This window comes from Halyomorpha halys, unplaced genomic scaffold, assembly GCF_000696795.3.
Source record: "Halyomorpha halys isolate HHAL.00 unplaced genomic scaffold, Hhal_1.1 Scaffold385.1, whole genome shotgun sequence".
Taxonomy (NCBI): Eukaryota; Metazoa; Arthropoda; class Insecta; order Hemiptera; family Pentatomidae; genus Halyomorpha; species Halyomorpha halys.
The window spans coordinates 231,509-251,148 of record NW_027112337.1 but is presented as its reverse complement, the minus strand read 5'-3'; the positions used below and the strand labels follow the sequence as shown (position 1 = coordinate 251,148).

The following is a 19,640-nucleotide window of genomic DNA, read 5'->3' as shown; positions in this document are numbered from 1 at the left end:
TAATCTATGGTCAACTATCTATACCTCATTAAAAATAGAAGAAGATGAGGTTATGATCAGTCATGATGCAGTCTCACTATTTACTAATATACCCCTAAAATTAGTTTATAAAATCATATGTGAAAAATGGGAAGATAAGCTAAACATGACAATTAAAAATAAAAGAATTGTTTTTACAAGGAATCAGAATTTTTTAAAAATTATAATTGACAAAAATATCATTTTAACTTCTATTTGATATATTTTACAATTCCATTTTACTGTTTATGTGTTTAGAAGAAAGAATGAATCTGGTAATATTCCATATTTAAAACATACATATATATACAAAAGCATTGCAAATCAAGTAATTTTAACAAATTTTTAAACTTAAAATCTATAAGTTTATAGTAATAAGGATAATAGTTAAATACTCCATTGAAATAGCTCTAAAATAACACCAGAGAAAATTTTCAAGGTTTATTTAAAGAAGAGATATTAGTAAATGTTCAGTCCTTCCTATGGTTCGTCCTTATATGGGCCATGGACCCCTATGAAAAAGCAGATCAGTACACTAAGACTGACCTACAGCTTAAGGTGTTAATCGGTGTAGACTGAGAAAAATATACAGTAACAGTAGGCTAGTCTCAGTTATGAATAGTAAGATGTTGTTTGCTTTCTGTAATTGGCTGCCAAGTTTAAAAACTTTAAACAGTGATTTTTCCTCCTCAGATTTTGCAAAGAACCAGCTTTGTGTTTTGTAACTCCCCATCAATTATGGGAGCCAGCTTTCTGAAGCTACTCATATTTCCAGGTTGTGTTCACTTCCAACAACAAATTTGGACTTTGGGACTTACCCTGGCCATTTAATTTATCCTCATCATCAATGAGTTCAGAAAAAGTGGATATATGGAGATAATATTTTACATAAATGTACCAATAGAAACACTAGAGGCTATTATGGTCAAGGAAGTTGGTGTGAGGGTCCCACAGTACCTAGTTTGAACAGATATGGGTTCAATTCCACCTGAAGCAGATAATATTAATTTCTTGGTAATACAAGGAAATGAATCTTAACACTTCCACTCAAGTCAGGGTAAGGCAGCAATGAAAGAATATCAACAGACTACTTGGATGTTGTTTATTGATTTTAGGGCAACCTATGACACAATTATAAGAAGTAAACTCGTATTGACCATGCTTGAACTGGTATTGCCAAGTTAATTAACTCAAATGGAAAAAATACACAATGGGAAGAGCTATCAGCTATGAAAAGTGTAGAGGATGATTAGAATATTTTGGAATGGAAAGTGGCCTAAGACAGGGGGACTCAATACCTCCTTTCCTGTTTAATACCACTGTTCTACAATAATCAATAGAGCAGGACTAAATCATAAAGGATTGCTATTTTTAAACAGAAAATTAGTACCCACGCTACAGTTATGTTTCTATTCTCTTAAAGTTAGTCTTCATACTATATAATATTATTCCATTCACTAAATGTTCCCTCCCCTGTACATCGAACCTCTTGCATAGCCATATCTCATTTGTATCAGAAGTAATTTATTTCAATTCATAACATTTTTACTACCACAATTGTTGTTATTAATTATTGCTATTATTTAAATAGCTAAAACTTAAACTAAAAAAGATTATTAGTAACAAAAACAACTATTAATTGATGTTGTATTGTAGATAGGGTTGATATTAAAATAAGCATATTTATAGAAAAACTCAAAGAATATAAAAATAGAGAATTTGAAAAATGTTTACAGGCAGTTGATATGACAAATTGAACCCTAAATTCTAGTACTAATAATGTTTACACCCAGTACATTTTTGTTTTTTAAATACAACAAAAATAATAGATAACACAAACAATTAAACCTACCTGCTCAAATATCTTAAGTTCAATTTTCTGACTTTCCACTTTAGAAAAATATTCATCAACTGCTTCATTAAAACTATCAAAGCATTTATTTTTAAATTTTTCATGTTGAATAAACAAGCATGGACTGAATTCAAACATATGATGTGATTCATTATCATTTATAATCTCTGTTTCATAAATAACATATCCCTACAAAAATAAATTAAAATGTTAACCAATAAAGAAGAATTAAATTTAAGAAAACAAAAAACATTCAAAGGATATATTTCTAATACTTTCTATCATTGCTTCAAAAAGTAAAAATAAATATTCTTGATTATTTTCTAGGACATTATTTATTCTTTATTCATTAAGATAGTGAGGTGAAAGAAATTTTTTTCAGAATATTAGTTAATACTTATATTTAATTTTACAATGTTTCAGGGTGTTTCCCCATCTTCTGGTATTAAAATTCATTTCATTTCTGAAATTTTGCCATCTACAGTGCTTATCACATGAATTTCACTTACTACTTTATAACGAAATGAAATCAATCTTTATACCAATCAAAACAGAAATTTGGTATATTATTCATGATGCCAATACTTCCTCTTACAATATATCTCTTATATATTAAAAATAAAATCTGACTATTGTCGAAACAATTATTGAAACAAGAAAACGTTTATTTATATTTTCCATAGCTTCTTAATAATAACAATGAAAAATGGTTAATCAATTCAAACTAAAAAAATTAAAGATACATCAGAATAAGTTTTTTTTTTTTTAATTCAGCATTTAAGCCAGACTATTTCAAGGAAGTTAAGACCTATTAGATGTTAATACTACTTAATTATTCATTGATATAAAAATTTTACTTGACATTGTCAAAGCCGTTTCTTAAAAAAAATGTAAATTGATAGATATGGCATTTCTGATAAGTCAATTTGATCTAGAAAATGTGTGTAACATTCCAGACATCTACCAATTTACCTTATATACACAATTTCACACATACAAGTGCGTGTACGCGCACACACACACATACGATAATTTTTTTTAAAAATTTTATAAGAACAAAGTATTAAAAGTAAAAATAAAATTAGATGAGAAATCAAAACATATAATATTAAAATATCATGTGATTACCTTACTACCTCTGTTACTTAACTCCATCATCAATTCTCCAGCTACCATTAATTCTTTTACCAGATTTTTATATGCTTCATCAGAAAAATATTTCATTTTGGTTTCAGGATCAAAATTTGCTTTTATCAGGGCATGCTCCATTAATGATGACCCAAAGTCTATAATAAGAACAAGAATTAAACAAATGCTAAAGTGATGAGTAGGGATAGGATTTTTATGTGCTAAAAAATCCGAAATATGTACATAAATATGTGATAATAAATTGTCAAATATTTTAAAAAATATGTATTATTCAACAATAAAAATTACTAATTAATTAGTAATTTCGTAACTTAAAAAAGTTACATAAATATGTATTTATTATATATTATATGAATAATATTTTAAAGAAATTATGTTAAAATAGGTACAAAAAAATGTACTTAGAGAAAACATAGCTGTTCAATAACAAGACATTAATTAGTAATTGTAATTAAACTAATTGATTAATAATTACTCAGAATGAATTATGAACAAATTATAAATGGAAATAAAGAATAATCCTTATTAAAAAGAAAAAGAAAAGAAAAACTTTAGAAAAATATCTTTTGACTTTAACTTAATTTTAGGCATGCTAAAATAATGTTAAAACACAATGAAAAACAATTTAACTCGAAAAGGTCTAAATGCTGACTGGGGAGTGAAATAAGACTAAGAAGAGAAGGGAACATGGGAAGGGGGGAAACAGAGAAATGGATTGAGGAGTAAAAAACAAATTCTAGAAAAATGCTACAGGAATAAGACCCGTACTCTTTTTAATTGATTCTGAGAAATTCTCGATGTAATTCTGTGTGAAAATTTATTATTGCCACTTTTAATTTGAGTTCAAAGATGAAGATATAGAATTTTTACGCACTATTTATGATAAATGATAAATTTCACCTTTAAGTTTTGTGCGTTCTCTTGAATTTTACGTAGTTGCTCCGAAAAATGTATTTACAATTAATTTAAGGAAATATGTGATTCAGGACAAAATACCTAAAAATATGTAAAAAAGGTCAAATATTTAAAAATATGTGAAATAAAAATGGCTTCTTTTCGCCAGAAATGTCTTGAAACATCTTCAGTTAGTAAGGAATCGCAGATATCATGGTCAAGTAAAAATATGTGAAAACATAAAAATCCTATCATAGCAATCACTACCTTAATTCTAAATTATGGTATTATATGATATACTAGAGCGAAATAGGTACATAGGACATCACACGTACACATGCTTCCAGGATGCGACATAGCAACTGTCATATTCCCACTGTCCATTTCCTCCACTTTTTTTTTACACAACTTATTTTTGCTTAAAATATTCCTACTGAAGGCATTTAATAAGAAGATTCCTAAATTAAATACAACTTTTATTATAGGTTATCTAATATTGATTGATTGTAAGGATGGGTATCCGTAATCATGTGAGACAGTAACTTTGTCATTATAAAATTTGTTAATAAAGTTTTGTCATTATATTAATAATCTTAGCCAAAATTCATTAACAAAAATTGGAACTTTTTGTTTTCATATTGGTAATCTAGTCTTCTCTAACAAATATAAATTGAAAATTCATGCCAGTACAACATTAAATGTGGTTGCTAACCAAGAAGTAGAATAGGCAGGCAAAAGGACTATTACCAAGAAAAGACACACCATATCTAAGTTATATATGCACAAAACTTATTAATGCGTTTGTGCACAAGATTTATGGTAGGAAGAGCTAAGTCTAATTTCCCCACCACTAAGAGTTATCAAAAGAAGTATAATTTTCTCCCACAAAAAAATCCAATGAGCCATATTACAATCAAATAATACTTATACGACTAAGGAAACCAACCACCACTACTAAATGTCAGGCAAAAGTCATGTCAAATGTGGATTCAGATCACTATCTGGTAATTTCATTAAATTTATCTCTGGTGGTCACAGGGAGGGATAACCTGGAATCAATAAAGTTTGGAAGTGTTTTTAACAATTTAAGATAAAAAGGGAAGAGGGTTAATAGAAGATGTAGACTTGAAGAAGAAAGGAAATATATGACCAGATGTGAAGAACGTAGTAGAAGGAATAAAGATAGGAGAAAAGATGATGGAAAAAAAAAGTAATAGAGCTGATAAAAATGACTCAATCAGTTCAAGACGTGGAGAGCATCATAATAATGATAAAAAAATTGAAAAATCAGAAAGTAGCAGAAACATAGAAGTAATAGAGAATAAAGACAAATCAAAACAAGATTCCTCTTGGCATCATACGAAACATATACCTATACATATACACAGTAGCGGCCTTATATCAGATAGCGGCCCCGATGCTAAAAGGAATCAGGAGGTCGTTATAGGCAATAAAACTACTATTGCTGCTTCTTCCCTTATATGGCGGAATACCTGTTACATATCAATAATTAGCTAAGAGAGGATAGTTTAAAGTAATGATGCCGCCATTGAGCACAAAATTCGAAAATGTATTAACCAGCTACAGAAAAAACCAGTACTAGTGTTTCCTAACTTCCAAAACCAATTTACACAGACAACAGACACTAGCAACTACGCGCTGTCATAGGAAGGTGAGGTAGGAGAACATCCCGTGGCGTACGCTAGTAGACAACTTACAGTAACAGAAGCACATTACAACGCCTTAGAATGAGAACTATTGAGAATCGTTTGGGCAATAAAGCATTTCCGACCCTATTTGTTCAGAAGATGATTTAGGGTCCAGATGGATCACAGACCCCTGCAATGGGTAAGAAAGCTAAACAAATTGTATGCAAGAATCACGTGGTGGAAAGAACTGTTAAATCAATACAACATACACATAACGTACAAATCTGGCAAGGAAAATGTAGCAGATTGGCTTTCTCAAGTGATCAAGATAAACGCAGTAGAAGATGACCAAGGAGAAACGCAGTTAAAGGTAGTTCATGAGGGAGTGGATTCTGGAAGAAAAACAACAATAGACCTTAACAGAAAACCAGATAAGGGAGGAGACAACGTCCACAGAAGAAAGTTTGAATGATGAAAGACCGACAGAAATGGAGGTACTTAAAGAGATAATCAACAAGAGGTACCAGATTATTAAGAAGACAAAAACCACAAGGTTGCTGAAGATGGAACATAGCAAGTACGGTGGTAGTATCATTTTGATGATCTGGTCACAACAAGGAGTTAAAGACCAAACCTGCAGAACATTGAAAGAATCAATGCCGGTAACATCCACCATTTATATGTTGGAAATGCGATGGTATGGGAAAGATCCAACAGCTATGGAAAACAGAAAAGATCAGCATAGATTGATGATAGATACCCTGTGAGATCCGGGATATGAAAAGGAGGTAAACTTGGTATATCACCAAGGAAAAACTAATCATCATAGGCTGAACGAGACTTTACAAGCACTAGTAACCACAACCTACAAGCTTTGCTAACCACTAATATTTCTGGTGGAGCATGAAACACATAATCCAGAAGATTCTTGAAAAATACGAGGTGTACCTCAGGACAAAATATGATCGGGAATGGAATATGACCTTGTGTAGTTCACGCAGTGCATTCTTTCACAAGGAAAGGCTATAGGTGGGTCACAGAGATTGATGTAATCAGTAAGGTGGCCATGGCATACCCAGTACAGGACAAATTAGTGGAGGTGGTTTCATGAGCCCTTCGGACATAGTTCCAATTCTATGGTGTGCCCAACAGAATTTCCTCCGACAGTGGGAGAGAATCAGACAATCCAAGCATTAGAGAGGAAATGAGAATAATGGAAACGGTGTGGCACTCCAACACCTAAAGAGCTGTGGATGGATAGAGCCACTCCATAGCATTAAATTAACATTTAAGTAACCACCTACGAGTGTACCAGCTAGAAAGGGGACTGAAACGTGACAACACAATGGAACGGGCAGTCACAGCATATAACCACTCCATAAACACAGTCATGGTGCGTGGGAATTGACAGGACCACTGAGGTACATTGCTGGGAGAGGATGAAATAGCCGGTAATGTGATGGCCTAGCAAAAGCAGTGAGCCAAAATCATAGACAGGATTCACAGGGAGAATAGTAGAGAAGTGGCACCACATAACTTGAGTGTCCAAGACCTACTGGGTAAAATAAATATTGGGATGATAAATAGTAAAGTGGGGACTAATAGAGGGAAAGAGCTGAAGAGATATGAGGGCCTACTCACAGAGATCGTCACTAGAGAACATAATATTATTTAGAATAATACAGAAAACATCAGAGAATCTAGAAAAATAGGGTACACCACCACTATATTAGATGACACAAAATGTAAAATTTTATTTATTAAATAAATTAAATGGTATCCTAGTTTAGTCTCAACACTCTTTATTATATCAATAGTCCAACAATTCAGCCAATTCGGCCATCCTCAAGGACAATCTAAACACTTAACAGCTTATTATACATTAATTTATAACTTTTAAATTTTGGTGTGAGGTGAAAATTTATATTTGAAGCCAGTTTCGTCACCGACTTTATAGAGTGCAGTTCTATTCTAGCATGTATGCAGTCTACTAGACATTTTTTTTTTTTTTCATGCTTTCATGTTTTGTTTTATAATTTTTTGTTATTTTTATTTATAACATGCAATCAGGCGATGAATCAAACATTTCGCCCGATTTATTCCAAAACCTCAAACATATTACCGCTAATAAATCTGATGCAGACCTACAATCAGAAGAATCAAGTTTAAAAAAAAGAAATTTTGAACACATTGATTCAACTCAGACCCAGTCACCCATTAAAAAAATGGGTAAGTATAACCAGGAAATTACTCCTTTAAAAGCTAGGGTGGGCGGCTCATTTAACATGTTATCAGAAATCGACCTTTCCTCAGATAAGCATACTAGAGCAATACCAAGTACTAGCAATAACAATACTAACCCGAATGCTCAGCCCAATACAATAAAAATACCTCCGATATTCCTACATAACGCTAATAATTACAAGCTATTGTTAAACTGATGCATTGTGCATCAGACCATTCACTACCCAACTAATCGGTAACAATATAAAAATTATGTTAATGAATATCGAAGATTAAAGAACTATAACTAAGTACTATGATGAAGAAAAAATTGAGTACCACACATTTTCTATGGATGAAAATAAATATTTGAACGTAATGATTAGGAAGGTTCCCTATCGTATAACAGAAGATGAATTAAAGGCCGAGTTAGATCCAAAACAATTCGAAGTTCCCTATGTATCTAGAATATTAAAATATAGATACAAAAACCAACTCCACTCTGTTCAGTATCTCTTAAAAACAACGAAAAGGCTAAAGATATTTTTAATCTTAAACATTTATTTTCTGCCCTAATTATAGTAGAACCCAAACACAAAGACACTGAAATTCCTATGTGTACTAATTACCAAAGATACGGTCATACAAAGAAGTATTGTCATTTAGAACCGAGGTGTGTTAAGTGCAAAGCACACCTCACCAAGTAAACACCATTTCTCAAAGTGCCCGTTAAAATTTACGGATAAGCCATTTTGTGTAAATCGCGAACTAGCTCATGCGGCTAATTACCGGGGATGTAAATATTATCAAATCCTTAAAAATAAAATAAACTCACCATCAGAACCAAATATTCGTAAATCTGAGATTAATTCAAGCAGGCCAGCCATGAAAATCACTTCAAAAAACTCATATGCTGATATTATTAGATCAATATCAAAACAACCAGAACCAAAAACTCAGTCCACAGTTAATCAAGACAACAAAATAAATGGTGAAAATTTATTGTCTTCAATAACTAAAATTATAATCGAAGCTATCAAGCCGTATTTACCACAAATTATGACCGTATTATCATATATTATTCAACGAATGCTCATATATACATTTTTCATCTATGGGTATGGAGTCAAGAAAATTAAAAATTTTAAACTGGAATGCTCATGGCATAAGTTCTCAAAGAAATGAGTTTAAAATTTTCCTTGAATCAAATTTCATCGATATAGCTTGTTGAGACACATTTATCCCAAAACATCAAATTGAAGATCCCAGGTTACAAAATTTTAAACAATGACAGAGATTGTTCGACTCCTTCTAGTGGTGTAGCCTTAATAATCAAAATATCATTACCAACCTATTTAATATAGAGGTTGTTTCGGTTCGTTTAAACTCGCCTCCTTCTACTGTAGTTACAACAGTTTTTAAACCTCCAAATAAAAAACTAATTCAACATGAAATTTTAAAACTATTACCACCAGGGAACCATACATTAGTTTAAGGTGACATAAATTGTAAAAACATTTACTGGCGATGCCGCAAATCAAATTCTAGAGGAAATACATTACTTGATATTTGCACAAGGCACAATATCCAAATACATGGACCAAATGATCCTACGCTTTACAGACCAGGCTGTAAATCTGACATTCTGGATATTGTATTAACAAAAAATTTTAGTTTTCCTCTCTCTTCTTAAGTGATCACAGCTTTAAATTTGGACCATATCCCTGTATTAATTAATTCCTCAACTGAGATAAAAAATGAAACGGTGAGAAAATCTCTCATTAATGAGGTGATCGATTGGGAAATGTACAAAATTCTTGTCAATGAAAAATTTGAACTGAAAAAAATTTCCCTACCGCTCAAAAAATAGATAAAAGTATAACAACGTTAAATGAGTCGGTCTCAAACAGTTTACATGAGGCGACTGTACGACTTTTCCATTTAAGGGGAAAAACATTTTCTGGCAGCTGCCCAAAATTAATACTGCTAAACATTAAAGAAAAAAATCACACAAGGAGACAGTAGAAACTCTGAAGTAGGAACACTAGAAACCCTGTTCACAAAAACAAATGGAACCACCTCAAACATGAAACTAAAAAGGATCTGGATGAATGGGCATCTAAATATCAGGGATATGTGGAAAATTTAGACCCAAATGATCATTCATTATGGAAGGCTATGCGATGTCTGTTGGAAAAACGTGAAAAAATTTTAAGTCTAGTAGACAATGATGAAATCATTACCAGTGACACTGAAAAAGCTGAAGTGTTCGCTAATTTCTTTGAGAAAACATTCTCCAATAGAGGAATAAGTCCGAATTTAGTCACTGATGAAATTGACAAATATCTAAATCTCTTCCTCGCAATAGTTCAGCTCCCACCTAAATTCACGTCCCCAAAAGAAATCCAGGACATGATTAAAAAGCTCAAGGTAAAGAAAAGTCCTGGCCATGATTTGATCCCAGTCTTAGCAATCAAAATGTTACCCAGGAAAGCTGTTATTTTCGTCATGTCAATTTTTAACAGTTGCCTTCGTACTGGATATTTTCCTGATATGTGGAAGAAAGCCGAACTCATAGTAATTCACAAGCCTGGTAAGAACGCTAAACAAATCAGCAGCTATAGACCTACCAGTTTATTACCAATTTTTGGAAAATTACTGGAATCAGTTATAAAAAAAACATCAATTCTTTTTTTCAGAGCATCGAAATTATTCCTGATTTTCAATTCGGTTTTCAATACAGTCATTCCACTTCTCATCCAACTGGCAAGACTATTGGAGTTTATAACTAGCGGATTCGAAAAAAAGAGACACACCCTGGTAGCGCTCTTGGATTTCCAACAACCATTCGATAAGGTTTAGCATCGAGGTCTCCTATATAAACTAAAGAAAGCAGGCATTCCAAAATACCTATACAATATTCTGAGCTTATTCCTCACAATAGAACATTTTCTGTCAGAATAAATAACAAAAATTCTACCCTTAGACAAATCCATACCGGCACTCCACAAGGTTCAGTCTTTTCTCCCATTTTGTTCAACTCCTACCTTCACAACATCATCCAGTCCACACACACCTCTATAGCTATGTTCGCTGACGATACAGCTGTGTTCTCTCAACATGATAATAATCGCTCGAAACACTTTGCAAAATCACCTTAATGTTCTAGAACAATATTTCACTAAATGGATGATTAGCTTGAACATTGAAAAATGTAATTCAAAAGTTTTTACTCTTCGACACCCACCAGACCCACGGGAACTAATCCTCAAAGGTAAAAATGTGAAATGGAATTCTGCCAGTGAATCACCAAGATACGCCGCCTTACCTGGAATCACCATATCAACATCAAACCTACGCAAGGTTAGCAATACTATATCCTATCCTAAACAGAAATTCTAAGCTAAAACCAGAAACAACTGTTCTTATATATAAAACAATTCTCAGGTCACTGCTGATATGTACAGCTGTGAAGTCTGGGGAGCGGCATCTTTAAGGAAAAGGAAAAAATTACAATCTTTTCAAAATAAAGTCATAAGAATCGCAGTTAATGCTCCTTGGTTCATAAGAAATAGCCAATTGCATCAGGAATTACAAATGGAGTCAATAGAGGATTACATCAAAAAACGGTTCATGAAGTTCCACAACCTATTATGAAAAAAATAAGTATTAGTGTAATTAACATGTTGTTTCTATACTTGTAATTTGAACTAATACTATTAGCTTTCATAATGAAACAGGCCCCAGGCCGATCTGGTATAAAATAAATAAATAAAAATAAAATAAATTTGAAGGTATGTGTTATATTATTAGTAATAATGTTGTTGTTATAATTGTTATAAATGAATGTGTACTAATCTGTTAAATGTTTAGATTGTCCTTGAGGATGGCCGAATTGGCCAATACATTGGACTATTGAAATAATAAAGAGTGTTGAGACTAAACAAGGATACCATTTGATTTATTTAATAAATAAATACCAGTTTCAAGAAATTGAAAAAAAATATATTTAAAGTAGCTATTTTATTTTATGTTTGGTTCTAGTTTGTTTGTGACTTTTCAAAATATAAATTTCAAAATTTTTTGTAAATATAATCTTTTTCATTTTATTGCACGAAAAAATAACTTTCGATTTATGCACGTGAAGGTGGGGAAAAACTAAAAAACTAATAAAGAACGGAAAAGGTTAGCGGAATAACACTCCCTGACTGCGTAAACAAAATTGGCTTTTATTGAATTCAGTACCTTTATACATGTTCGATCAGCTGATCAACTTGATCATCTGATATGACCTTTGTCAGCTGACATTTCACTCAGACCGTAACTTTATATATATATGGAAAAGGAAGTTGAAGGCAAAACCCCTTTAATTGGTAGAAATGCTGTAAGAAAGCACTGGGCAAACAAATTTATTTTAAACACAGGTTTTCAAGTGTTTCATGATCAACAACTGAGTAAAACTTTTATCTAAATTTATTTGTGGTACTACTTTTTAATTTTCAATCATAAAAAAATAAATTACAATCAACAGAAAAAATATAATAATTTTAATACTAACCAAAATGAGGAAGTAATGCTTTAGCAATAGTCATGCTTCTTTTAGATGATGATATAATCTGTTGAATATTAATAGCTGACATTACTGTTTTATCTTTAATACGATTAATTGGGTATGTTTCCTGTACAGCATAACTGAAAAAGGAAATTAAGATAAAATTACAATAGATAGAAAGAGGTATAATATATAAGGTATAAAGATTTTTTTTTTAATATTCATAATGATGCTTAATATTATTGTAACAACGCCATCTATCAGGGACCACCAGTACGAACACTATTATGGCATCCTGCCAAGATGAAGAGTTTCAGTTCATTTCACCTTGGAGCACCACCTGTTTTTTCTAGCCATTTACTGTGTTCACTTATTTGATAAAATGTAAATAATTTTATAATATTATATATAAACATGTAATTAGTATTATAAATGTAAATATATTGATTTAATAAATAAAGTTTACCAAAAAGAATATACTGAATCATTAACAAGTAAGGCGGTGACTCTCACCGGCCTTTGTATCGTTAGTAGAATCAGTATCCCACCAATTGTGGTAAAACAGTACCTTCTTGGGACAGCAAATAAGGCCTCCTTCGTATCTACAGGACTAGTACCCGGTAGAATGAAGTTACCTTCCTGCATGATCCGGCAGCTGGCTACTCTCCGGGCTTGCATTCCACCTTCGTACCTACAGGAATAGTACCCTGACGAGATTACCATCCTCTAGCTACTCATTTAACCAAGATTTCATTATGTTTTTCCTTTAGTTATTCATAAATATTTTGTATTTATCCAAATCATTGTTTATTATTGCTAACAATGAGAACTGTTTAATTTTTTCAAATAAACAAAATTAAAGATACTTTAGATGAAGATTTTTCAAAACTTCATAATTTAACCCCCGGTCACATTATTTCAATGAGGATAAGACCCAGCTGATATTAAAGACCATTTAATTGTTCATTGACATGCAGAGCTTAGTCAAAATCGTTAGAGCTGTTTTTGAGAAAATCGAAAAAATATGAAAAATCTATTGAGTGGCACTTTCAATAGGTTGATGACTTTCGAAAACTGGGATGCAGCCAGAGTATGCAGATATTGATGATTATAATACTGCTACTGATTTGTAATTAGTGGACTGTATATTGTTACAAAAAATATATTTAAACACTATTGGAATAAACAGTTGTTGGACTCTAGACTAATGAATACACATAAAACTGTTAAACTATTATCTATCTATCTACCAGTAGGCACTACAACCCTGCGATGGGTCATGGCCTCCTCTATGAGCCTCCGCCATTCGGCTCGGTTCTGGGCTGCTGCCTTCCAATTTCGGACTCCAAGCAGGTCTCGTGCATCTTGTACCATCCCATCCATCCACCGGAGCTTGAGCCGTCCGACTCTTCTTGGACAATGGATTTCTTCTTGCTGTTGCTGTGAGATGATTGTTGGGTGTTGTTGCGGTTACTAATTCTGCTATCCCATTCTTCTTTCCACCTCCCAGAGGGCCAGCAGATCCTTGGTCTCTTCTACTCCATTTCGCTAATGAAGCGTTCAAGAGTAGAAAAATTCTTTAACCTTTGAAAGTTAAGATAGTGGATAGTCTCTTCACTTCTCTAGTTCTCAAGGTAATGGCCGTTGGTCAACTCGGCCAACAGAGAGCAGCACATGAGCTAGCAGTGTCTTATATATTTCATTGAATTAAATTTGTTCAGGGAGTGTTCCCTGAACATACTGCCCACCTAAATTGAGCCTGGTTTGATCAATTTAACACCATACAAGTTGTGCAGAGATGAATGGAGTATTACAATAATTTGTTACATGGAGATAATTAATATGATTACAATAACATTAATATATCGAATAATAAGAACAAAAAATGAATGAAATTGGACAATAATTAACAAGATAGATAACTTACAGATTGCATTACATTCAGTAAACAAATCATGTCAAAATGGCAGCAATATATAAATAAAATATATGATAAAATGATATATGAATAAAATTGTAAGGTTTATTTTCTGTATTGGATATGATGAATAAAATAAGAACTTATTTAAACAAAATAAATCCTTAATACAAAAAATAATATATTTAAAGTAGCTATTTTATTTTATGTTTGGTTCTAGTTTGTTTTTGTTTGTGTTGTGTTTGTGCCAAGAAAGAAGAAATGGATAATGATAAGAAACAAACTTAATCAAAAAATTAACATAAAGCCCTTAAATGGGGAAATGCCCCATTCCTAACTCTAAGGCTCCTAGTTCTAAAGATCTTTGAGCAAAAATCTTTGCTGGAATGAATTGAAAAACCATTGGTTGAACAAAAACCACTTTTGTAGTCAGAGTAGAGCTATATATTGCTTTATGAAAAAAATGAAGTAGCAGTCCAAGAAGTGACAAAGCTGTAATTTCCACGAAAATTAGAAGTGAAGGACTGATTTATAAAAGAGGAGCATGTTGTGGCAGGAGATCCAAAAAATGATGAAGAAAGAGCAACTGTTGCTCCAAAAATGGAACTCTCCTGGTTACTTATTGAACCAAAACATGATGGAGACGTTGTGGTGTTAGATGATCTAAAAATAGAGCAACTAGGGGTACTAGGATTTGCAAAAACTGATGGTGTAGTTATAGTATTTGAAACTCTGGGCATTGAAGGAGTTTTGGAAGCACTTGTTATATTAAAGGCAGATGAAGCAGAAGTAGTGCTCATTGCTTCATAAACTGCTGATGTAGTATCTGTGGACTCCATAGGAAATAATAATGATACATTGTTTACTACAGCACCAAGCAAAGACAAACCAGTTGTAGTTAATGTTGAACTTTCAGTACAACAGCCAAAACTAGGTTGTTTATTGTTTAGTTCTTGAGGAGGCTGATACCGTGATATAAGGTCTGAGCCAGTTTGTGGTGAAGTAGTTCTTTTATAAAAATCTTGAGCTGGTGTTAAATGCTGATCACTGATATAAGGACAATTATAGATGTGTCTTTGTTGGTCTATAGTGAATTGACCACTATTAAGTAATTCACCTGTGAAAAACATGGATGAATTATGTAACTTTTATAGTTGTTGAATGATGTTCCCTCTATCATGATTCCTTGACTGTTCCCTTCATAGTTGAACTTCGTTATTCAAATAATGTGAGGACTGATAATTATCTCTAGTCCTATCAGGAACCTTTTCTCTTGATCGTTGTTGCTGTTGAGCCTGTATGGAGCTTAGGGATTCGGTGAAAAGTGAGAAGCTTTAAGAGAACGGTTCGATGTTTACTCTTCCTACTACAACCAGTCCAAATACTGTTGACTGCAAGTTAAGGTCGCTTATGCCAGCCTTGAAGGGAGTTCCCGTGATTAGCGTTGGGTAAAGCTCTATCCCAATGACCATGTCTACATTGCCGGGTGTATGAAAGTATTTATCGGCAAGTCTAAGTTGGGAAAATTTTCTCAACAATTCTTTAGGAAGAGTTATGTTGGATATAGGAGGGGCGATGCTTTCAACCACAAGTGCTTCTGTAGCGAATGTATCTTGGTCATAGAGCGACCTCATATAACATGACACGGAGCCGGATGGGGTTGAAACTGATGAACACCCAAGTCCAGTAAGGCGGCCTAGGTATTTATTTATTATGGTGCCTATTTTGGATGCCAAAGAGTGAGTAATGAAGGTCTGTTAACTTCCAGAATCTAAAACTCCCGTGGCAAGAATCAATCTACATTAATCTAAGTTAATAATGTAGAGCTGGATGGTAGCAAGCAGAATGGTACTTGTGGACTCACAGCATGGATTAGGAGTCTAAATAAATCCGATGAATGTTTCCGATGGATTGAAATGAGAGGAACCCTGTTTTAAAAAGGTGTGATATTTAGCTGGAATGGATTCATCACCATGAATTGAGCTATGATGATTCCCCTTGCAGAATCTGCATCTCCACCTAGACTTACATGCAGAAGCAACATATCCACTGCGTAAACAATTACGGCAGCATTTAATACTTTCAACAAATGCTAGTCGTTCTTGCTGCTGGATGGAGGTTGCTAAATTGAAAGCAGTGAGGCCACAGATGGTTAGTCTGACAGAACGACCAAACTGCTAGTTTTCGTAGATTTAATGTAGAGGACATGGAAGCTTCTGCGTGTGGTGGTGGTGTCTGTTTGCCTTGTTGTGGCTTCCCTTCAGAGTTGGTAGTGTGCAAGGTCACAGCTCGGTATTTATTTGAGCTCTACCAGGGCTCGTGGATGTTGGTATCCCTTTGATGGTTGTTCAGTCTGGTTAGAATGTGATGAAGCAAAGTCACTGAACACTGTAATGGCCATCTTTCGGTGCCTAATAAATTTGATCACCTCATCTGCTGTAGGAAATATCCTAGTGGTGGCGCGAGATAGCTCGAAATTTCTTCTTGTGGTTGTGTTGAGCGATCTCAAGGCAACAAGTTCCAGGGTCTTGAATCCTTCTATGCTGTCGGCCACTTCAACCAGGAATTCATTGTATCGTTCCAGTTCATTTCTTGTAGCCCTGACATTCACAATCGATGATCTTTTGTATGTATAGTGAGGCAAGTACTCTAGGGTTATTGTAGTTTCCTAGGAGCTTCCCCCATGCTTGATCATAATTGTTCTCTTTCACAGGAAACTTAGAGATTAGTAATGTGGCTTCTCCGCACAAAATAAAGGAAAGTCTTTGAGATTATCCCAGCTGTCAATGGATAGTGATGGAAGATTACAGAATAGGTCTTCACATAAAAAAAACTGCTTCTACTTCCAACAGTTCAAATCTGTAAGACAGCAGTTTAGATGATGAGCAAGACACAGAATGCCCAACATCCCTTGATAAAGTTATTTTTAAACAAAAACCACACTTGAACGCAATATAACACACCAAAGTGATTTTCAATCACAAATTATTCCATTGCCTAGTAAAAATTGTAGACTGAAGAATATTGTTTAAAGACAGGAAGTTGTCCTATGTGTTTACTAAATTTGATACAGATGGCCTCAAAACGGATTTATTCTTTCAGAAATCATAAGTGAAAATCAATAGGTCAAACCATTTTAGGGAACAAAAGGCAGCAGAAGTGCTATTGATTGGGCTGTCAAGGGCAGCCTATCTGACCTGTTTAATCCAAAACATTGGTGTCCAATTCATCCTCTTTTCCCAAGCAGCCACGCTTTTTCCAACCATTTTTAATTTCTTTGATCAAACAGATTTTTAGGATTCTTCAGATAATCATCAGATATTGCCAATAATACTAAGTTCTGCACAGTAAGATCTCTGGATTATCAAAAGTATAAGCCACCATTAATAATTTAGAAATTTTGTCATTAAACGTTAAAACTAGTCATTGGAGAAAATATACTTCCCTAATTTCAATTATAAACCAGTAAATTGTTTTGAAAATACAATAATTTCCAAAGAGACTTACAAGTAAAATCTTTTAGGCTGTTATAAATGTACATCTAATATTTATAACTATAATATAAAGTCATCTTAAACTGACAGAAGTTTTAGAGTTCTGAAAAACTGTTGGTAGCTTTATATCAAGAAAGAAATCTTTAGCCTAATTTTAATCTAATACATATAAAAGAATAAGTTAATTTGACAGATAATTATAATTTGCTGACAGGTCTGGGTTAGAACATAATCTCACTAGACAGAGTTATGTTTCATAGATATTAAATGGCAAACAATTATTTGTTTTGTTGGGTTGTTATTCTTTAATATTTTCTGTTCTTAGCCCTGATGAAGGCTAGAAACTCTAGCCGTAACGTAGGCACAATTAAATAAGTTACACCACTTATTTGTGTTTCATTTTGACCGCTCACCCAACTATCTTCTCCATGTCATCCATGGTCAACTATCTCTCATAATTAATTAATTTTAATATTTTAATATTATGGTTAACTTTACTATTATAAAAGTACATTGAACATATTTTGATAATTGTTTTGATTTGTAGTTCTACTTCCCTCTACTCCTTCAAAATATTGGATTTGGTTTATATTCAGGGAAAACATATTTTTATTATGAGGAAAGGTCAACAGACATAAATTTTATACAGATTATCAGCAAAAAAAAATTAAATTAAATTGTAATAGTAATTATTTACTACTTACTTGTGAGAATCACCATCGACGAAAGGTCTTAGCAAAGAAACAATCTTAAATAGATAGTCTGTTAAGATAATATTACCACGACTATATAGCTCTAATATTATGTGAAATGCCACTTCTCCAGTTCCAAATTGCATGTCAATTATTCTATCAGTGCCAAGTTGCCGAATGTAAGTCATTCTTTTGTTGCTTATATGCTTCCGCAGCTAAAATACAAAACAAAGGTATCATAAAAAAAAAAATATATATATATATATAATAAATATATCAATATATCAATATATATATATACACACACACACATATGGATAGTTAGTTCAACTGGCTTATTGAGAAACTAAACTAATTCTAATCAGTGTTAAATAAAGATCGTGAGATGACTTTTCTTTTAAGCACTAAGATTGAATAGGATATGAAAAATATGATTATAATAGGATTGAATAATTATGGATTTACATAGAAGTAAGTTAAATTAAGTACCATTTTTTCTGGAAAATTGTGCCATTCCTGTACATAATGAAAGACTATAAGATGAATTTTATAAGGAAAGATTTGGGTAATTTCATTGCTATCAATAAATTAATACAACAGGTAGTTCTATAGGCTCAATAATTAAAAACTAAAGCTGAGCATAAATTGATTAACAATGATTTTGAGGTTAAATAAAACAACGCATAATTATAGATTTTGTAACTAATGAAGACATTAAACCGACAGAAATTTTTCGTTTAGAGCTGAACAAATACACAGCCCTCAGGAAAAAGACAAACAGAACAACATAATAATCTATGCCTAAATCAGGAAAGAAAGAGTGTAACACAAAATTAGAAATAAGTAAATGCAAGTAACTTTTGGCAGTATAACTGCAAATTTTGACTTATCTTTAGCTACATATTTATCGTTTATACTTTCCCACGCTCAGCGGAGAAGGGGGTCAGTTAAAGAATAACAAAATATTCGCAAAAGGGGGGGGGAAACCATAAAGAATAAATTGCTCTTAGGCGCCACGTTATTTTTCCCCTTGGAAATAACAAAAACCCCGAAACAATATGCCCACAATATAACTACAATATATCGCTATATAAACTATTATCGAATTATGACCACTGGTAAATACCTTTACATGCAGATAACAGAAAACCTAGGGGTACTACCAACCCAACTGTTGAATTATCATAATAATTCGTCAT

General features: G+C 32.8%; 1 protein-coding gene across 2 annotated transcripts in view; it reads right to left on the bottom strand.

The window, feature by feature from the left end:
* Positions 1–19,640, bottom strand: part of Clbn (Nuclear export mediator factor NEMF homolog Clbn) — an 85,449-nt gene that overhangs the window by 52,267 nt on the left and 13,542 nt on the right. For both annotated transcript variants that reach the window (XM_014422670.3, XM_067050253.1), the window contains 4 exons: positions 18,454–18,656; positions 12,344–12,477; positions 2,999–3,156; positions 1,871–2,059 (listed from right to left, as the gene is read on the bottom strand). In XM_014422670.3, the coding sequence (XP_014278156.1) occupies positions 1,871–2,059; positions 2,999–3,156; positions 12,344–12,477; positions 18,454–18,656 (684 nt within the window). The remainder of the gene's footprint in view (positions 1–1,870; positions 2,060–2,998; positions 3,157–12,343; positions 12,478–18,453; positions 18,657–19,640) is intronic.